Here is a 23,413-nt window from a genome sequence, read left to right as displayed (position 1 = left end):
CTGAGGGGCCATCATGTGCTTGTACGAACAGACAACACATCAGTGGTCTCTTATCTGAACCGTCAGGGGGGTCTGCGGTCGCGTCCGCTCTGCAAACTGGCGCACCAGATCCTCCTGTGGTCTCTGGGGAAGGTACTCTCCCTGAGGGCAGTGTATATTCCTGGGGACCAGAATGTGGGGGCAGACATCCTGTCGAGGCAGGAGCTGAGGCCAGGGGACTGGAGACTCCACCCCGAGGCGGTGGAAAAAATTTGGGAGTTTTACGGCCAAGCAGAGGTGGATCTGTTTGCGTCTCAGCACACGACGCACTGTCCACTTTGGTTCTCCCTTACTCACCCAGCCCCCCTGGGGCTGGATGCTATGGTGCAGACGTGGCCGAGGCTACGTCTGTACGCATTTCCCCCTGTTGCTCTGCTCCCAGGAGTTCTGGAACGAGTCCGCCAGTACGGAATAAGCCTACTGCTTGTAGCACCACGCTGGCCGAGTCGGATCTGGTTTGCGGACCTGATCCATCTCTTAGACGGTCCTCCCTTGGAGATCCCGATCAGGAGAGACCTTCTGTCTCAGGCCGGGGGCACAATATTTCACCCTCGACCAGAGATTTGGAACCTGTGGGTTTGGCCTCTGAGGGGGCCCAACTCATAGAGAGTGGTCTCTCAGCTGAGGCTGCTGAGACCATCCTAAGCTCCAGAGCTCCAGCTACTAGGAAACTATATGCGCTGAAATGGAAAGTTTTTTCTGTATGGTGTCACCGACATCAGTGGGATCCGGTTAACTGTTCTGTGAACACAGTACTCGAGTTCTTGCAGGAGCGCTTTACGTCAGGGTTATGTCCTTCCACACTTAAGGTTTACGTGGCGGCCATTGCGGCTTACCACGCCCTGGTTGGGGGTACATCGTTGGGTCGAGACCCCCTGATTACACGTTTCCTTCGTGGCACATTGAGGCTGAGGCCTGCAACTCGCACTAGGGTGCCAGCTTGGGATTTGGCAATAGTACTAGAAGGCCTGTCTAGGGCTCCATTCGAGCCCTTAGATTCGGTTTCAGAGAAATTTCTTACCCTTAAGACTATCTTTCTGCTAGCTATTTCGTCCCTTAAGAGAGTTGGAGACCTTCAGGCCCTTTCGGTTTCCCCCACTTGCCTTGAATTTGCACCGGGGATGGTCAAGGCGTTCTTATATCCAAAACAGGGATACGTCCCTAAGGTGCCGACCTTGATTCCGAGGCCTATCGTGCTGCAGGCTTTCTGTCCTCCTCCTTTTACATCTGCGGACCAGGAAAGGCTGAACCTCTTGTGTCCAGTGCGAGCACTGGATACTTATGTTCATCGGACATCGTCTATGAGGAAGTCCGACCAGTTATTTATTTGCTTTGGATCACCTAAGAAGGGTCTTCCTGCTTCTAAACAGACGGTTAGCAAGTGGATAGTCGAGGCTATTGCACTTGCATACGAGTACTCTGACCATCCGTGTCCCTTGGTGGTCAGAGCTCACTCAACGAGGGGTATGGCGGCCTCTAAAGCCTTGTTATTTGGGGTTTCCCTCCAAGACGTTTGTGATGCGGCAGGCTGGTCCTCACCGCTCACATTCGTCAGGTTTTACAGTTTGGACCTGGATGCTGCCCCAGGTTCTCAGGTGCTTAGTGCTTAGTTCCAACAGACTGACACTCAGGTACTTGGAATTCTGGCGGTTTGGGTATTCTCGTTCCCAAAGCGTCAAGTGACGCATCGCGAGTTCCCTCGAAAGGGAACGTCTCAGGTTACTACTGTAACCATAGTTCCCTGAGAAAGGGAACGAGACGATGCGTCACCCTGCCATACTTCCTGCTTCCCTGTGATCGGCTTGCTTCGACTTTTTGAAGCTAATGCCGCGTTTCACCGGGTGAGCCTTTATCCCTTCCTGGTCATGACGTCACCCGCCCGTGACGCTCATTCTTTCCATTGGACTAGTTGACATTGATGCTCAGACGCATGCACGCTGGGGGCGTTCCCAAAGCGTCAAGTGACGCATCGTCTCGTTCCCTTTCTCAGGGAACTATGGTTACAGTAGTAACCTGAGACGTTCTCCATAAGTCAATTCAATACCAATGAACACAGCATGTCAGTGCCGAGTTCATGTTTTATTCTCATATTTCTCATGTACTGTAAGCCTGACAAAATCTTTCTTGTGGCAGTAAAACTGCTGTGTGGATTCTTTTCAAAGACATGCCCTGTAACCCCATTCATTTAAAGATGCCATCTGACACCTCATCACAACAAAGAGAGTAACAATAAAAGGAAAATCATATCTTTGAGGAAACAAATAAAAGTGAAGACAAGAATGCAGTGGCGCACCCATACTGTCAGCGCTCTGTTCATCCTTGTTCCAAGATATCGTTTAATCAGCCATTAAAATGAAAAAGCCATATTTGAGATTAATAATACATGGTTCCGCAATATGTCTGCAGGGCATGTCTTAACTTGCTGTCCCTCACCTACTGTGACCTCGCACCACCTGCTGAACTCCTCTGGGCTTCTATTGGCCGTCATGAGTCATCAGAAGTCAGACAAATGTTATCACGCCTCTGGCTATTTTGCTTTGAGGCGCCGACGACTTCCTCTATTGGTCTGTTGGTTGTTTGACTCCTTGATCTGTTTCTGTTTCTCTCCATATCTTTATGCATCCCAACGGGGATCTGGAAATATTGTTCTAAGATGAGTTTCTATTTCACATGGTATAAGATGTAAACGAAAGTCTCCCTATGGGGCAACCAAGCAAGGCTGGAAAAAAAAAAAGCTAGATGCAATCTGTAAAACATGTTCAAATGATACACATAATACGCTGATAAGATAAAAAGCAGTCACATAATGAGGAGTGACTAATTTATATGAGAGACGTCTTCTTATGTACATGATTATCATAACTGCTGCATTGCACAGCATGAAAGACATTATTAGTGCCAATCTTATCTAACGTGTTCACATAAACCAGTCCCTGCTATGCTGATTTCCACAAAGACCACGACTTACACAGACATCAGTTAGACATCAAAACATTACAAAAATAGACTGAACTATAATAACTGGCCATGTAAATAAATGTGCTGCACTAGCACTAGACAAATTACAATTTGTAAAAAGAATTAACAACAGGTCTTCATTATCTTTGATCCAGTAATTGCTGTTTAAAAGTTCGGGGTTAGTAACATTCTTTAAATGTTTTTGAAAAACATCCCTAATGTTCAAAAATACAGTAATATTGTGAAATATAATTTCTATTTAAATATATTTTTAAATGTAATTTATTCCTGTGATGCAAAGCTGAATTTCTTCAGTATCACATGATCCTTCAGATATCATTCTAATATGCTGATTTGCAGCGCAAGAAACATTTCTTATTATTATCAATGTTGAAAACAGTTGTTCTGCTTAATATTGTTAAGGAAACTGTGATTTTTTTCAGGATCCTTTGATGAATAGAAAGTTCAAAAGAACAGCATTTATTTGAAATAGAAATCGTTTGTGATATTATAAATGTCTTTACCGTGACTTTTGATCAATTTAATTTCTATTTGCTGAATAAAGGTATAGTTGTTGTTTGGTTTTGTTTTTCAGGCGAAAAGAAATCTTACTGGCTGCAAACTTTCGAACGGTAATGTTCACAGAAAAAAAGCACATTATCTAGAAAATATTTTAAGCTTTAAACTATAAAAACTCCAGGTTTATTCAAACAAAGAATGTGTGCTAAACAAAAATACAGCTTTTTTTTTTTTTTTAAAGCTGCTAAACCATCTTAAATGCACATTTCAGACAGATGTTTTGGGGAAATGTTATCAGTAGAATCTTACAGAACATTTGAAGAAAGACATTTATCTTCTTTGACAAAGATTTTGACATAAAAAACAACAAAAGTCAAGAAAATAGTTTTAAACTGCAGTTACAATATCTGAATGAGCATTTAGAATATACCTGTCAGGTTCTTGAGGCCGAGCTGTCTCAGGCCGTAGTAGGCATCTCGTCTGTAGTTGAGAAAGATGGCCAGAGCGTAGCGTCCTTCATACAGTTTAGTGCCACGGATGATCCGCAGGTTCTCCAGAGGAAGATAGTCAAACTGGTTCAGAGCCACCAACACGTAACCCGTCACCTCCCGGATAGACTGCGGAGATACAAAGAAATGAAGAAACTTAACTTAAATGCACATATTTGACATTTCTCAGGTGAATCCCATCAGCTATTTTCTTTTGGTGTTTCAAAGATGTATGTCCTTTAGTCAAGGCTTTACCAAAACTTCATCATCAAGTCTATTAGTCGACTAACGAGACAGCCTTGATATAATTTGAAGAGATAATGGCCCAAGAGAGCGCTGGACCCTCCCTCTCCACACCCACATCAATCATGTTGACATCCAATCACTGTTTCACACTGCGTATCATTAGCAGGCACAGAGGACAGGTCTATTTCTTGCAGAAGAAGTGAATGTGATATAGCCGTTCTGATCGGACACACACATACTGCTGCTGTAGTCACAGAAATCCATCTGAAGAGCTGACCAAGCACACGGTGACAGCTGTCACCTGCCAGTCACGCGCACTGGAAGGCCACACAAGGACACACTGCTAGAGATCATTATTATGTCAAACTAAAGGACCAGATTTACTAAACAGGGCAAATCAGCTTGAAGATGCAATCCCATAAAAGCGCTGATGCAAGTGTAAAGTTCTGCGCGTGATCTACTGAAGACACCCAATGATGCAAATAAAGAACACGGACGCAGCCGGATCATTTCCATAATCACCAACACAATCTACCAAGAGCAGCGCAAAATAGCATCTGGTTTAAGACATGTTTTTTTTTGTAAATAATGGCGGTAAATAATGGCGCAAATACTAGTAAATTGACGAGCGCAAACCTTAGTAAATCACCTTGTATGATTCATTTGAATACATCTGAAAGGGAAACTTTCACCTTTTCAGTGCTAATCTTTCACTGCGTGTCTTTCGTAAATCCTTCCAATAGTTTTTTTAACACTGCTGGCACAGTGCTGTGCCCAAGGTTTACGGCTATTTGAAATAGCGGTGATATATTTTGAGGATTCTGTAAACTCAGATAAATAACATATGCAGGACACTAAATTATTACAACTGCATATTTATGATATTGTTTGGTCAATGGCAGGAATTCACACTAAAAATGACAACTTTATAAAGTACATTTTAGATAGTGTGCAAAGTTCTCATACGTTTAGCATTAATGGTTTGTCCACATCACTAATGCTAAGTATGAGCAATATTAATAGTGATGCTGTAGCATCACTAGCCTACTAAGGCCCTGTTTACACAAGAGCGTTTTCGTTTTTAAAACGCATAACTTTTGCTTCGGTTACGCCTGTCGTCTACACTACTCCGGCGTTTTCGAGAATGCTGCAGAACCAGTTTTAGTTTGAAAACTCCAGGGTTGCGTTTCAGTGTAAATGGACCAAAACAGAGACTTTTGAAAACGAAGGCTGCCCACATTACGCTACCGGAACATGACAATAACTGACCAGGGCTGGGTTTCCCAAAAGCATTGTAAGCCTAATCTGCAACCTTTGTTATAGAGTGGTGCAGGTATGACGTCACTTTGTAGGCCAACCAACAGTTAGCATCACACTGGTTCTCTCGATTAAAAACCCAATAGGAGTTTCCCATAGGCTTTTGGGACAAAAAACCAACTTAAAAAAACTATAAACGAACTACGCCACAGTCTTAGTCTCGGTATTTTATGTTGTGATAGTCTCGGTATTTTATGTTGTGAAACATGAAAGTGTCTTGAGCGTGTGTTCACCACAGACCTTATTTCAGCCATTTAACCAAAATCCCATTCAAAAAATGGCTTGTACTTTGGTACGATGGAACCGGAAGTGCTAAAATGCTAACTTCGTTTCCGCGTTTTGGCCTACAAAGTGATTTCATACCTGCAACACTTTAATTGTCGTCAGCAGTTGCTGTTACCTAGCAACAAACCAACAATCCTCCAAAACACTGGGCAACAGGACATGGGCAGAATTTCTAATTTGGTTCTAATTTACTTTATTTAATTAAAGGATTACTTTGCTTTTAGCAAACATCCCAAATAACACTGTTTACTTTGACATTAATTTGTTTTCTTGCCCTTTTGGTATTAAAAATTCACTGGATCAGTGCCTTAGCTGCCAAGAAATAATAAAAAGGAAAAGAAAATCATGCTTTTGTCTTTTTAATAGACTTTCCAAAGAACACAGGCTAATTCAATTGCAATTACAGTTCTGCGCCGCAATTCATAATTGATTTAAGCCAATTTAGCAAGCAGTAAACAATATACAATTTATTGCTAAATGAGGTTTAAGCTGCTTAATATGCCTTTTCTCTTTTAAAACGGAGCTTGGAATAACTCTGAATAATGTCAGATCACAGTAACATGTTAACAAACAGCTCTTTTGCTAAATGTTATGCATAAACACAGCAGCTGTGAGTATTTTTTTCATACAGAAAGTTAATCTTGGTGGGTCTAGGACAACTAATATATTCAGACACTCACAAACACACACACACACACACACATAGTCTTGTCTTCAACAACAACACAATTGACAAGTACCACAGAGACACTAAAGTTTGATCTATCAACTAAATTTTCATTATGGTGGTTGAACAGAGGCAAAATATGAAGAAAAGTAATTGCAAGTGGGGGAAAAATTACAAAACCTGACTATTTGAAAGGAGAAGTTTTTTTTAGTTTGATATATGAGGTTTTGGTGTTGCTTTAAATTAAAATAATATTGTACAGTTTACATGTCCTGCCTGGATTGAGGGTCATGTTCGTAACACAGCATGGCAATCATTATATCATCCGTATGTTTAACAGATCTGGACATGCTCTGAGATGGGGAAAAGTATTCGCTATTGTAACTGTTCCCTTCACACACTAGAATGACTTTATTGTCAATGCAGTTCCCAGGAGAAAAGTCACAGGAACGCATCTAAAGCGCAGTAAATGTTAATGCAGTGATAAAGTATATACACACACACACTATGACTATAAATACTGATTTTTTAAAGTATGACATTGGACAGCCTGTGATCCATCACAAATCTACAAGCTTCAAATAAGAATAGATTTATTTATTTATGTATAAGTGTGGTCAAATAATTACATTTAGGGATGTGCACGAGTGCTCGGTAGTGACAGTAACTATGTTTCCATCCAAAGTTGCGAATTTAGCTTACGCGCAAAATTTTAATATTGCATAAAACATTTGCGAATAAAGCAGCGCATCCATCCCATGTGTTCAAGAGAACAAAATCGACACTTCCTGGAAAAATTGGAGCAAAATATCTGTAATAAATATGGAAGTTGCTGCAATTAGGAAAGCCACTGTGGCTCTTTTTTCCTACATCATAAATGACGCTGTCATGCTATCTTTAGATGCCTGGTGTTTGGAAATTATGTGAAACAGTTCTGGGAGAGAATTAAAATCATAATTTTGATGACAGACTTTGGCTCAGGCATTTCAGAATGATCAAACCAAATGTCGAGGTCCTGTGCGATGCGATCGTTGTATAGTAAAGTTATCCAATCACATCGACAGTTCATGCAAAGTCATGAGTTTTTTGTTCCACATCGAGGGGTTTATTTCAGCCCATTCTCATCCCTAGGCGTCATGAAACTGACGCCTTGGGAATCATTTTGACCATGCTTCAATATTCGACGCTTTAGGCACCCTTTAGCGTCAGTTACATGACGCGATCCTAGGGCGTCATCTTACTGACGCTTTACCTTTAACGTCAGTTAGATGACGCTATCTAATCCTAACCCTATCCCAGACCTAAACCTACCCGCGTCATCTAACTGACGCTTAGGTAAAGGGTCAGTAAGATGACGCCCTAGGATCGCGTCATGTAACTGACGCTAAAGGGTGCCTAAAGCGTCGAATATTGAAGCATGGTCAAAATTGTCATTTTAGTGACGCCTTGGGATGAGAATGCGCTTATTCTGTAAACGTGTTTTCATCGTAGTTTATGTGCATGTCTTTACGTGCATACGTTTTTTATTCGCACTTTTAAAATTCATGGCCGTCATGGCGTTTCTGTCTAGCATTTGTGTATGCGATTTTCCAAAATATGCATAAAAATAAGTGGATAGAAACATAGCAATTGATGACTGACATTGAAAACGATGATTGTGTGACTTAAAAATACATTATTAACTGCAAATGATTTATCTAAAACAATCAAATATTCCTTTTTGATGTGTCTTTTTCAAAAAAAACTTTGATATTATATCCATGTATACAGTAATGGCATACAACTGTTTATTCACATACTAATCCATATATTACCCATATACACATCATTTACTGTTTTATGGAATGTGAAATACAGAACACTTATTACAGAGACTTAATGCTAAACTATAAAAAATCCTATAAAAAGTCATATAATAAACTTTTAAATAATTTCCAATTGCAACGAAAAATCCCAAATGATATATCTTTAATCTATTTTTTTTCTTCTAGACAGCAACGAGATTAAATGGAGAATTTCAATGAAGCCTCCAGCTTCTCAGAGAAAAATAAATAACCCAGTGATCTTTCAGAAGATATCTCAACAATGTCTAAAACTGTCCATATTTGCCAAGATATCAGATACTGCAATATAAAGATATCTCAACATTAACTTAAACATTTCCCATCAGATTCTCCAAACCAAGTGATCTAAACTGCTATCCACATTCACTGAATACCTCTATACTTTGCCCACAATGATCTCATTTGTCTATAATTCGTTTTTTCTAAGGAATTTTATGAGAAACATCAAAGATACGGTTGATATTTAAATGCAAGCTACAAAAGAGCAAATTATCTGACTGAAATTTGCAATAAAAGATCTTCAGATCTTCAGCAAACAGCAAATATTTGGAGTTCTAATGACTTTATAATCTACATTTCGCTGGTTGTTTGATGTCTTGACTGTCCTTGGTAAAAGCATGATAAAAGTCTGCTGACATCTTTATTGAGAGCATATTTTGAGCGAGGCAGCAACAGAAGTAACAGGAGAATATTCAGAACAAACAAAACAACTCCAGTTACAAGCGAGAAAGTGGCAGGAGATCATTTTTTTTTGCGAGAGATATGAGATGGTGATTGAGGAGGGTAGTTGACAGAACCCTGCAGTGAGAAGTGGGAAGAGTTTTAGGGTCACAATCATCCATTTTTAGATGACAGGATGTGGCGAAGGCGAGCAGGCACCGTCTGTTCTGTATTCAAACCAAAGAACAACACAATATAAATGTCATCACTATTGTTAAATGCAATCTGTTTGTTCCACTCCATGTGGCAAGCTACATGACATTGCACATATTTGCCTGAAACTAGCTCTCACTGGCAAATATTAAAAATCCATGATGGAAAACAATTTGGATGGCTAAATTAGGCAGCATTGAAGACTCATTTTAATAAGAATGCATGTTGTAAGCAAAGTTTGGTCTTCCATAACTCAAATAATGGGACTTCCTCTAGTGCTGGGCATCTCAGACGATCATTACCTTCATTTGAATAGCAATCATGACCTTTACGAGTATCTTTTTGAAACAACAGCAAACCATTGGAGAAGAGAGTTGGCATACTGTGAGTGGTAAACCATCACTGCAGATCTGAAAGAGCCATGAATCTGAATGCACTGAATTCATATTACAACTTTTTTTTCACCAAGAAATTACTACATCGGCTCTGTGCTAAAAATCAATCCGCAGGCAAGAAGCTTTCTGCGAAAAGGATTTTGTGTAATTGATTTAGAATTAATTACACTTCAGCTTTGTGTATGCCAGGGTCAATATTGTCTAATTTGACAGATTAAGATACACAGTTCAATCATCATTCATGTGAATGCTGTGCATGCAGGTCTTTTTTTATTGTCAGGCCTTTTCATATTGCTCTAATAATTTTCAGGTGACTATAATTGCTGTGAGGAATTCATTTCACCTCAGAGTCCGTGTCATGACACTGGTGGATGTAATGAGAGCTAGACAGCCGTGAATAAACTGGACGGACACACTTTCTAAAAGCTAGAACTTTCACTGTCTGAGATGGGTATATTGCAGTGTTTTCATTGTTAACAAAAAAAAAATAAAAATGGTTTCTGTTAACTGAAATAAAATAATATAATATTAGATGAAATCTTAAAGGGCATCTATTATGCCCTTTTTCACAAGATTTAAAATAAGTCTCTGATGTCCCCAGAGTGTGTATGTGAAGTTTTAGCTCAAAATACCCAACAGATCATTTTATACACCATGTTTAAATTGTCACTTTTTTGGGGCTGTGACTCCGTTTTAGTGTGTATCCCTTTAAATGCAAATGAGCTGCTGCTGCCAGCAAAGAGGGCGGAGCCTCACAAGCTCACGCTCTCTCAGGACAATCTCACGCTCTCTCAGGACAATCTCACGCTCTCTCAGGACAAGCTCACGCTCTCTCAGGACAATCTCATCTCACAGAATGATAATATTAAAACAGAAACTCTCAGTAGCGGTGTTCATTTCGACCCGGAGTCAGACAATAATGTCTTTAATCACGGTTCTAACTTATTTTTCATCTTGCTTTTATCCACTATTAGTACAAACCTGTTGTAGCAGACTGCGTCCGAAAGGCCAAAAATTTACTAATGAGTTTTATGAAGTTTATTGTACATAACACAAAAGATGAAGCGTCAGTTACTCCAGAAATATTAAAGTCCTTTCCATAAACTCGCTCCCTTTCATTATCATCAACATACACAGCGAATTACACAAAAACACTCATTACAACTAACAGTAAACAAATATAAACACAGATTTTCAGTGGGTGCGTAAACTTTATATCCGTAAAATGACTCAGATGAACTGTAATGAAGTGCGCGTTCTCCCATTACTGTCGTGATCAGTAACGTTAGGCCTATCGCTGCGGAGACTGTAAGCTGGATCACGAACAGTTAGTACAGATCCATCCTCAAGAGTAAATGAAGACTGCTATGTTCAGTCTTACATCTTATAACAAAACACCTACAGCTGCTCTGGCGTCGAAACAATGGCGTACTGTGTTTAGCTCACTCAGGCCGGGTCTATGCTAATACGGCAGTGTCAATCAACAGCCGTGGGAGGGGCCTGTGCAATAGTACGCCACATTGCCCCGAATCTGAGAGCGGGTTGTTGAAATCTGGGTGGATTTTTATCATTATAGGGTGGTTGTGTGCATACACTGCCAACACATATTTATGTTCAAACACCATGTAAAAGTGAATTTTGCATAATAGGTGCCCTTTAAAAAAGATAAAAATAGAAATGTTGCCTTGGCAACTTTATTTCTCACAATTGCGAGTTTATATCCTGCCATTCTGACTTTATAACTCGCAACTGCGAGAGAAAAAAAAGTCAGAATTGCATGATTAAAAAAAAAAATCGCAATTATCTTTAAAATTGTTTTATTCCGTGGCGGAAACAAGCTTCCATACTTATAATGATCATAATGTTATAATTACTGTACTGTCCTTCACACACACATAAAAAAAGTGGCTGGAAAAAAAGCCCATTGACTGTCCAGCATAAAAGAATAAAGCTCTGTGTCAATGCTGACCATTCCTCTCCTTTGGTGGTAAACTGATGTTAGATGTGTTATGTAATGCTCAGAGACACAAGGGTTGAAGATCCACGAGCAGTCTTTATTATGAGGGCAATCCACAAACGACGTTAAAAACAGTCAAAGGTCATACACAAACAACCAATCCAAACAATGACTGAGATAAGGGCAGAGGTAAACTGAGAACACCAGGCAGAGAATCACAAGACATGGGAAAACCAGGATTCAAGGCTCAGAGTAGCAGTACCAACAGACATGCAAGATCTAGCCAGGAGGGACTGATAGACCAGGCTTTATATAGGGTGAGCTAATGAGACACAGCTGAAAACAAAAATGGATGATGAGTCCGGGCAAAGGATGATGGGAAATGAAGTCTTTGATGGAATGACAAAAGTCTGTGATGGAGTGCCCCCTGGTGGCTCTCAAGGGGACTCCAGCTGGTGATCGAGACAAGATGCCATTCCTCAGTAAAAAGTTATGACAAGAAAGTAAGTTGAAAATGTGACCACATAGCCATGAAAATGGCCGTTATTTCATGGCATTTCAAGCATAATGAATGCTAAAGTGTATAATTAGTAGACTCTAATATGCTTACAGACTATGAATTTGTGATAGCACTTTTTATGCGAAGGTGAAGAGATGCTTAATCTAACAATGTGTTAATTTCCAATAAAAAAAGCTGTAATTACACTAATGTTAGTGAGCTCGCGGCCGCGTTGAAACTCTCTCCTCCAACAATGTTGCGGTGACAGTGCAGTGGGATAATGAGACAGTGCTATTAGCCCACAGACACAATTACCATTTTCTCCCACAAGCCCTCTTGAACCCTTCCTCTTTCTCACTGGGCACATTATGTCAGGCTGAAGTGATTTTAGAGGGTTTAGAGTTAGCGAGGAGGTAGTGAAATTCTACATCTGTAAATGAGAGGTGCAGAAGTCAAGTAGCATCATCTCTAGTAAAATTACAGCCTGGTTCATTTACCTCTTGGGAAAGGGCATGCCCATTTAGCAGCACACATTAAGTGGGTGAACAGCTATAGGGAGGATACTGTATGTCTCGCACTCACTCAGAATACAGTGGATATAATTTCGGTACTTTGATAGACATTTCAAAATACAGAAATACTGGGCATATTCGAAACGCCACTTCCAATGCTGTATGCACTATGCAAACTGAGCAAGAAGCGTTTTTGTCTCTTATATGCCCACCAAGGCAGCATTTAGCTATTTGAGCAAAGACAAAGTAAAAACAGCAGTATTGTGAAAAATTATTACATTTTACATGGCATTAACAGGTATGGAAGCTCGTTTCCGCCAAAGAATAAAACATTTTAAAAGATAATTGCGACTTTTTATCTCAGAATTGTGACTTTATATCACGCGATTCTGACTATATAACACAATTGCGACTTTATATCACGCACTTCTGACTTTATAACTCGCAATTGTGACTTTATATCACACAATTCTGAGATAAAACTCACAATTGTGAGGAAAAGAAGTCAGATTTGTGAGATAAAAAGTGATGTAGTCGCAATTACTTTTTTAATGTTTTATTCTTTGAACAAATCGGAATTGATGGTTTGACTCACTCATTCAGTAAGTTTTACTGTTTCATTCCTAAATGATACAAAGCCTAAACAAATGAATTGAGTAAATGATTCACTCAGTCACGTTTAATGTGGTCTTATGATGACAATGCTTTTGCATCGCAAGCTTTTTTGCTTTTATACAACAGTTCAGTGAACAAAAAGTACAATTAATTCTCAACTTACATTTTAATTTCAAGTTGCTTACAGTACAGTTACTGCGACAGCGAAAGAAAAGTTAAAGTCGTAGAATCAAATGTTGCACGTTTCTGAATAAATCAAGTGTTTTGAACGAATTGGTTGAGCAAATGATTGAATTACTCACTCATACAGACATTCCCTTCCTGCCACCTGGCGTAGCGATATAACATTCAGAAAGACTCGTTGAAACTGCTTCAACCTTGAACTATTAGTACTCACTCACACACACACACACACACAGACCTGTAATGAGGCTAGTGAGCTGGACAATCCCCTCTCATTTAGGCGGCTTTGATTAATGACAGGCCCAGATTCTGATTACATCCTAATTAAAAAGGAAAGCAAGTGGATTTTATGGAGCATAAGAGCGAAATGGGTAGAGAAGCAGAGCGTTTTACTAAAGTAATCGCAGAGTCAGACTTATTAAACTCATTCCGGAAACACGAGGATACAAAACTGGAGAAAGATTAAAAATATATATATATATATATGTATATACATATATAGCCTATTATTATTATTATTATTATTCTTATTATTATTAACTATAACTGTATGCTGGAATTATAACAGACCTCAGACATCAGATTTTTTGGGATGTTTAACTCTCTAAAGCCCACTGTATCATATTTTGATATACCAGTTTCCTGGCCCCTACTGTATAATATCAACATGATCACAACTTTGCTGAAAAAATACACAATATTGAACATGAATTATAACCTCTAATTTATTGCTCATACTTTTTTTGAGCAAGTAAAACGTTATTCTAAAAACGTTCCCCCTTCTTTTTTGCAGTGAAATCTCAATTAAGGTACAATTAAACATAATAACTTTTTATATTGTTATTAATATGTCGCGATGAACATTTACTGGACTGAAGCAACTTATCCTTACTTGATTATCCATACATATATATTTTTTTAAATCATGTTAAAATATGATTATTAAATATGGCATAGCTTTTGAGGGACGTTTATTTGTTCATCTCTCAATCATTGTATTACATTATACAGTATGTGTTCTAAAAACTACATTATTTCATCATAAAACTAAGCTAAATATCATCTTAATAAGACATGTGTCACACCATCAAAGACTCGTTCACTGTTTCTCCCTGCCTTGTTTGCCGTCATGGCCACTGATTTGATTTTGTCATTGTGTTCAGGTGTGTGTGTCATTATCTTCAGTTCAGTTGGTGTGTCTTTGTTGGGTCTCGTCAATCAATGTGTATATTGTGTGTGGATTATCGTGGATTTACCTGTGGGAATATTAAAGCCTGCCATTACTATATGGGCCTGAATGATCACAATAAAAAAAAACTGAAACACATATGCAAACTTTTTTATTATTGTATTGTTATTATACAGTATATCTGATTTTTTTTTCTTATATCAGGTTTTACAGGGTTAAAAAGTCCTATTTTTCGTTCATAATGTGACATTTTCATATTCAATTATTACAGTTCATAATAATAATTACATTACATAGCTATCTGTGGCAAGCAGGGCCAAGAGCTGTTGGAGATGTTTATTTTATCATTTAAGTATTCTGTATTCTGTAAGTATTCATCCAGAATGACACAATATAAAACATTTGATCAATCCTCTTCCAATTAAAAGTAAACCCAACTCTTAAAGCTTTTTAAATAAGCCTGAATTGCAAGCTGCTTTGAAATAATACTAGAAATAGCATTTACAAAAGACTGAAGGAGTTCATGAGGAGACATCTCCCTAATCTACAAGTTTTACCAGATATAAAAACATTCTGTCTGGACGTTTGGACACATGAAATGTCTAGTTGTGTCAGCATAAAACAGTAAGGTATAAATCCACTGTTAAGGGCATCATCATTTCTGGACTTTTGGCTAAAGCCCTGAATATATTTTTTCTGGGTCAAATCCATGACAGTTTTTTTTTTTTTTTCTAAAATAGAGAGTTCTCGACAAGTTTTCTCGACTCTTGTACTTCTGCTGAAAGGGAAACTAGTTAGAAATAGAGAGCCCAACACAGATGGGTTCATTTGTGTACAGTGTCTGTTTACATGGTCCAAGCTGCCCACTACTCCAGTCTGTGTCACTTTCTCTCAGTGTTGAGTCAGTCACTTGCTGGTTGTGCTGTCACTGTGAGTAACTCTCTCTGGCTGCTGCAATGCCTTATAACCCAAAATGCATTGCATTCAAAACCATAGACCTGAATGTCCATACAATAAGCATATGCAACAAATGTGCAGCGCCTGAAATACATAAACAAAATAAAGTGCACAAAAATATATAAAATGCATGTTACATTGCATATTACTTAAAACTAATTTATAGTAGTTTATTTCAAAACAGACAGATGACATTACATATCAAACAGTGTGTGACAGTGACAGTGACAGCATGCATCCAAAACTTTATTTTAAGTATACACACACACACAGATAAATAAATAAATGCATGAATGCATACATGTGTATCTGTGTGTGTGCATATGATTAGTGTTTAGAGGTTTATTGTAGTAATATTCAAGGATATCCTCATCAGGGAAAAATATGTAATAATAATAAAATAATATTCATTCGTTCATTCATTGTTTGTAAGTTGCTTTGGATAAAAGGATCTGCTAATGAATAAATGTAAAAAAAATAATGTAATGTAAAAATATGCATGCAGTTATGACAACTTATTCATTTATAAATTATTTACACAATCTAAAAATATACACTTTTGAATAAAAATGTACATGGTACTTTACTTCCATTTTACTTTCCCAAATACTGATGTCTCTATAAAAAAAAAAAAAAAAAAAAAAATGAAATGAAGAGCACGGAGAGTCTTTAATACACCGCGGGTCACCCTAAAATTGGCAGAGAGGCCAGCAGTGTGTTTTTCAACTCGGAGATTGAAATGTGAGAAGGATTTTAACAAGGAAGGAGGAACAAAATGACCTGAGAGAGGTCCTACTACTGCATAGATCTGTCTGTCCACATGTACTGCATGTATACGGACCACGGTGGCAGAGCAACAAATGTAAAGAGGCAATAGTCTGTGTCAGTTCCTGACGTTAACACGACCTGGCAGCTCAGACATTGAGCCACTCTGGTATTCCACTAAGCAGGCATGAGGTAGCCAGCAGCCTGATTGATCAGACCTTAATGAAGAGTCAGTCAAAGCCTGTAACATCATTAGCTGCTGCTGCTGGAACGCTCAGGCCTTGACCAGGATACAACCTGACAGCGGACCATGGGTCTATTTGACAGGCCAAAGTGACACCACCTGCCGATACGCACCCTGATCCTGGATGCTGGTAGATTGATGTGAAAACATCAGGGCTACAGGTAAACAAGAGACCTTTGAAACACGTCTTTGTTCGTTCAATGGTAATCATGCGCGATGTAGGGACGAAATAAGAGGGGAGTCTCAATAAAATACACAGGATTTGAGATGCACAATAACTGGATTAAACATATCTGTTTACTTACATTTACATTTACATTTAGTCATTTAGCAGACGCTTTTATCCAAAGCGACTTACAACTGAGGACTAAACCAAGCGAGTCATCGTGAAGAGGCAAAAACAACGCAAGAAGTGCTCAAAATACAAAGTTCAGACATAGCTCGGAGTAGCATAAGCCAGGCAAGCGAGGATTTAGAGGAAAGGATTTTTTTTTAATATATATATATATATATATATATTTTTTTTTTTTTTTTATGTTATGTTAAGTGCTCCCGGAAGAGATGAGTTTTCAGTTGTCTTTTGAATGCTGTCAGGGATTCTGCATTCCGGATGAGGGTGGGGAGATCATCCCACCAGCATGGAACCGTGAATGAGAATGTTCTGGAGAGTGATTTTGTGCCCCGCTGTGATGGTACCACGAGCCGTCGCTCATTGACCGATCGTAGGCTTCTGGTAGGGATGTAGACTTGTAGTAGTGAGTGGAAGTAGGAGGGAGCTGAACCTGTGGTCAATCTGTAAGCAAGCGTCAAAGCCTTGAACTTGATGCGAGCAGCGAGTGGTAGCCAGTGCAGAGAGATGAACAGAGGAGTGACGTGGGCCCTTTTGGGCTCTTTGAAGACAAGACGAGCTGCAGCATTCTGGATAATTTGTAGGGGTTTAGTTGCACATGATGGAAGTCCAGCCAGAAGAGCATTGCAGTAATCAAGCCTAGAAATGACCAGGGCCTGGACGAGAAGTTGTGTTGCATGCTCAGTTAGGAAAGGCCTGATCTTCCTGATGTTGTGCATAGCAAACCTGCATGATCGAGCTGTCTTTGTAATGTGGTCTGTGAAGGTCAGCTGATCATCAAAGATTACCCCAAGATTTCTGACCGACCTTGATGGGGGGATTGAGGAAGAATCTAGCTGGATAGTGAGGCCATGCTGTAGAGACTGATTGGCAGGGAGGACGAGAAGCTCAGTCTTTGCCAGGTTGAGCTGCAGGTGATGTTCCTTCATCCATGCCGAGATGTCCGCCAGACAGCTTGAGATCCGTACAGCTACTGTGGGATCATCTGGTTGAAATGAGAGGTAGAGCTGGGTGTCATCAGCATAGCAATGGTAAGAGAAACCATGTGCCTGTATGATGGGTCCCAGTGATGTGGTGTAAATGGAGAAGAGGAGTGGTCCGAGAACTGAACCCTGAGGAACCCCTGTGGTCAGTTGATGTGCTTTGGATACCTCACCTCTCCATGTGACGTTGAAGGACCTACCTGTGAGATAGGACTCAAACCAGTTGAGGGAGGTTCCAGTGATGCCCAGTGATGAGAGGGCGGACAAGAGGATCTGAAGTAAGATCAGAAGTAAGATCAAGAGGATCTTACTTCTGTGATGTAAGACGGATTGCATTCATATTATCTGCGAACCGTGACCTGGGTCACCTTTTTATGTGCGGTTCGAACCAATCAAACAAGAGATGACAAAGACGTATATAAATGATGTCAGAAAGGATACTATTTTGCCTTTTATAATATTGCTGTTTCCACCGATATACTGTATAAAAGCAATAAGCCAATGATTTTACAATAAAGGTCTTTAAGGGGTAAAAACATTATCATTCTAAAACAAAGTTTTTCAGTTTATTACTTTATTTTAGCTCACCTTCACTGTGTATTTTTACATTTTAAAAAGGCTATTACAACTTCTCAATGTCATTATTCAAGTGTAAAATAGTCAGCCACCTTCTAAAAGAAGACATATAGACAGAAAGGCGATAATTATTAACATTATGCTCAGCATAGGACCACCATATGACACACTTTGTTTTTATGTGTGCAACACAATTTTAGCTATTCCCACTTTTTCATCCTATACATTAAAACCGGTATGAGACGGCTTTCATGAAAAAGCATCCATTTATTCAGAGACACGGCATAGCCAGTTGATTTCTCTGTGAATATGTAATACACCTGGTTTTAGTGTGAAAACAAGGCAGCCATGCACAGCCTTTTTTGCTCCATTTCTGCAGTCATACCAAGTGTGAAACCAGAGTGAAGAGTAACATCCATTAATGCAAATGTAAAAGAGCTATTTAACCATCAGTGTTACCAGCCAGTAATTGCAGCACCCATACAAAAGACTGCTAAAAGCTCCAACTGCCTTTGAAATCCAGAAATACAGGATGGCTCGCTCTCTAATGTCATGTCACTAGAGTGTTCATATTGAGAGAAAATAGTATTCTGCTTGTTAGTCACACATAATGATGCTCTATATTTTGTTCATTTTAATAAAAGTTGCACACGGTGCAAATCTACCTAACTGGGATTTTAAGGTGAGTTTGGGGTCAGTAAGATTTTGTTCCATCTATCTATCCATTCATCCATCATCAGTTTTAGCTGCTGGTACTCACCTTGAGGAAAGACAGGTTGCGGTTTCTTTCAATACTGGTGATCTCCAGATTACCCATGACCACCTCACAGTTCTCGTAAAACTTCCGAAGAGTCTTATACTGCTGGTCCAAATCAGACAGCGTGCTGAGCTTGTTATCAGTGCCAGGACACACTGCAGAGGAGAAAAACAGAGACAGAGAGAATGATCATTCAGATGACTAAAACGGTTTTGCACTAATTCATTGAGAAGATTGAAGATCATATAAATACATCCACAGGGAAAAATAAACATATAAGTGCTATACACAAGTTCTGAAGCTATTTCATCAAGATGTCATAACCCGTTGCTGAAAACTGACCAGCTTGGCTTCTCTCTCGGCTCTATATGAAGACAAATGAGAGCTGGCGAGGACAATTCCCTAACATCATCTATTAGATCACGGACCTGTAGAACCATGACCACAAACAGAGTATTTGCTCAACAGGCTTAGAGAATAAGAGGAACTCCAGTCGATAGCGCAGCAGAGGCATTTGTGCTGGAGTTATAATGTGGGAAACCACTGGGCTGATGGTGATGGTGATGCTTCTGAAGTGGAGGCAGGAGTAATAAGCAGTTATTGAACCCCGGAGGGCGACTGTTTCTCTACATTACAGCAAGCTATATTACAGCCCGCCGCCTGCAGAGCGGACCACTCCATATTATTGCTGTGGACAAATTACACCCTTCCCAGCTAAATTCATTCACTGTCACAGTTAGGTAGTCCCGGAGGACACGGCGGTGCCATGGTGTATACAAAGCCAAGATTTAGACCTCTGCTGGACAAATGGAGAATAGATTTCCTTATTGAATATGCCACAACTACAACTGAGAAAAGCATCTGGCGAGGAGAACAATGTGCCGTCCAGTACAATGTTTCTCACAAATAGAGGTCTCCTCTGTGCTGGAGTCAGTTTGTTTCTGAGAAAGCTCACTAGAAAGGGAAATGTAAGACGTCAATCTTTTTTTCCACCCTTTCCTTCTACCTCTTTTCCCTCCCTCTCAGATTGAGGCTGTAAAGTACCTTAATTTGACCCACTTTTCACCGGGGCTTAAAGGGCATATTGCAGGTTAGAGGACCCAACGAGTAAATGTATAGAAAAACAATGTAGTAATTAGATTTTCTTTAAAATATACTTATAAATACGTTACATTGGCTTCTGGAGTCGTTTTTGTGAGAGAATTGTACTTCCGCATCTGAAAATGGGCGTGACGGGCGTGACGTAACGGGCGGGAGAGCGGTCGATTCAAACCATTCAAACAACAGGAAAACAATGGATCGCAATGACATTTCGGACTTACTCGTATGACAGACCACGGACGACAGCCTTACAATTATGAGCCTGCTATGCTGCCGAGAGAGCAGGGACAGGCCAGGATTAAATGTTAGACAGAACAACGGTCAGAGGACACACACATTATTGCAAAAGTATTATTATAAAAAAACTTGTGTGGAGTGAGTGTGCGCAGCCGCAGTTTATTGCATCACTTAATCGCGCGTATTTTTGATTAGCCTAGCTGTCAGATACTGAGTAAACATTAAAAGAACAGGCCTATTCAATCTTCCCTGGATGTTTTTTTAAGAAGAAATGAAATAATAGCAATCAGGAGAATGGAAGCAGCAATAAAAAAATGAGGACTGTAGTGCTGTCGGCAAAACATTATACCACTGCAATAAAAACTGCACTGCAACAAAAAGGTAAGGCATATGTGTTTTTATATTTAATGCTGTTCACTGTGAGTTTTAATTAATAGTGTAATAGAGTTAACAGTGCATCGTTCATTCTGTTTGGCTAAAATGTGAGGTGTATATCGATTATTATTACCATCGTATCAGTTAATAGCAAAGCTATTATTGGTCATCTAGGAGTATTGGAATTTACCAATATCAGAATAAACTATATAAGCTTTGATCAGGCGCGTATGTCATGCTCATTAATATCCGTCCAGACTAACGTTACGTAATATAACTTAGCTCATCGAGAGACAGATAGATATTTTTATTCCTGATATACACGTTTTTGTTCCTCAGATCTGGTGTACGCTACACACGATCGCGTTTTTGGAAGCCGATGCGGAAGAGAAATCCTGTCTCCACAGCTGCACACACCGCACACAGGCACGATAGATAGACAGCACCGTCCCTTTTCTTGTTAGGAAACCTGACTCGATGTCCTGAGTCAGGCCGGAGTTTTTGCAACCTCCACAAACACAATAATTTACAATGATGACGATGATAAATTAACCCTCTGGGGACCAGAAACGCGCCCGCGCGTTTTGCCGTTTTTTTTTCACATAGCAGAAAAATAGACTTAAAATACTCTGTTGATTTTGATCGTACATATAAGTGTTATACATCAATCGATCCTGTTAATTGTCTATTATTTTTCTGTATACTCACAATAAAAACAAAGTTTTGTGCTTTTTGTCAAATAAAGAAAAATAAACATGATGCGAGTTTTGCCTTCTCTCTGTCAGTGCAGTCCATTCTGAAACACGTCCGAAAAATTAACTCTAACTCTGCAAATACTTGTCATACAGGCACGAGAGGTTTTTCTTTATGAAGCTTGAATTCTCTTCTTTTTAATGATGTAATTTATATAAAAAACAAATATTCTCAGTTTATGTAATCTGTATGAAAAGAGAGTGCTGTCAGATTTTTTTTCCCCAGCTCATTACACTTCATTACGCGTTAATCTGACACGCCCACGGAGGACGCGCGCTATTCAAACGCAAATGTCGAGGCAAGCCATGACAATGCCCACATCAGCCGTTCCACCGCGGCGGTAAAATGTGGGGTGTATTTGCTGCCTTTTACCGCCAAGAGGCGCTACAATCATAGACTCTGAAAAGTGTTTGTTTATTCTCTCTAATCCGTAATCTGCTGCCGCACCGCACTGATTCAGAGCGTTTGAAAGCTGGTAGCAGATGAATTCAACAAGTGAAACGTAGTTAAAATAATTCATAATCACAATACTGAAATTAGGCTACTGAAATGAAATTGAATAAATAATGAAAAAGTAAAACATTGCAATAAAAACAGTCACAGACGTATAGACGATAGCTCAGTGGTTAACGCAACAACACGAGCTTCGAGGAGCTTCAATCGACTCGGATCGAATCTCAATGTAGCATACATGTTGTTAACCGATGTTGCCCTACAGCGTTTATGTTTAACCTTCTTGATGCTTAAATAGCTAACTGTTTATAACTGTTTACTTATTTAAAGTCAAGAGTTTTGTTTAATTAATATTACAACATAAATTTGCTACATTCCTGGAACCGCAGCCGCTGCACAAACGACAAAAACTGATGAAGGAAGATTGTCAGCCGATTGCATCAGAAAATGAAAATGAAGAAGCACGTCTTTAGTCTGCTAAATTATTGTGTAATGTAAAAGAACACTAAAATTACTTAAGTTTGAAACCAAGTTCGAACATTTCAAGGTTTAAATAAAGTGTCGGGACAGTTTTTTTTATTTAAAACAGGGTTGCATCGGGTTTAGAGTTTATTTCTTTTGCGATGCAAAATAAGAAACACTAGGCTAATCTTATTCTTGCAACATTTTAAATTTGTATTGCCAAAGAAATGACAGCTATATTAAACAATTAAAACAGTAGGCCTACAAAACGAAAATTGTCCAAAGCAACATAATTAAATTAAAACATGCGTTTTTCTTTGCCTCTCTCGCGCTGAATCTCTTTTTAACAAGTTTATTTAGTCTCCCTCGCTCTCCATATGAAAGAGGAACATTAACACCTATGCCTATTGTCCTGCGCGCTCGATACAGCACTGAACTGTCCCTCCAACCCCCCACCGGCTATTGGAGTCTGAGGCTGATTTAACACAAAGAGAAGTCACAATTCACACTTAAATCGCTATTCTAGACAGTGTTGATAATGAAGGAATTAAATGATTTAAGTTACATGTAGCCTAGTGATATTTCTGTCATAAAAGCTTATTACTAAATATTTAATTATTTCAGTAATTGATGAAATAAAACTGGTTTGGGCCAGCTTTTTCCAAGCAAAACTAAATATAATCTGAAAAAACGCATGTTAATTTGTTTTCATGAACAAAATGTTCAACTCAATATTAAAGTCTACAGGGATCTTTGGATCCTTTCAACCAGGCATGCAATTTGTGAATTAAGTTTTTTTATTTTTATTTTTTATT

General features: G+C 39.1%; 1 protein-coding gene across 2 annotated transcripts in view; it reads right to left on the bottom strand.

Annotated features, from left to right (window-relative positions):
• The window catches only part of erbb4a (erb-b2 receptor tyrosine kinase 4a), a 207,324-nt gene that overhangs the window by 79,947 nt on the left and 103,964 nt on the right, over positions 1–23,413 (bottom strand). For both annotated transcript variants that reach the window (XM_056258702.1, XM_056258703.1), the window contains exons 2-3: positions 19,221–19,372; positions 3,947–4,133 (exon numbers count right to left, since the gene is read on the bottom strand). In XM_056258702.1, coding sequence (XP_056114677.1) covers positions 3,947–4,133; positions 19,221–19,372 — 339 coding nt within the window. The remainder of the gene's footprint in view (positions 1–3,946; positions 4,134–19,220; positions 19,373–23,413) is intronic.

The sequence above is a fragment of the Rhinichthys klamathensis genome, unplaced genomic scaffold (assembly GCF_029890125.1).
Source record: "Rhinichthys klamathensis goyatoka isolate OS25496 unplaced genomic scaffold, OSU_Roscu_1.1 h1tg000157l_1, whole genome shotgun sequence".
In the NCBI taxonomy this organism is placed as follows: Eukaryota; Metazoa; Chordata; class Actinopteri; order Cypriniformes; family Leuciscidae; genus Rhinichthys; species Rhinichthys klamathensis.
The sequence above is the reverse complement of the archived record's forward strand: the minus strand, read 5'-3'. Positions and strand labels throughout refer to the sequence as shown.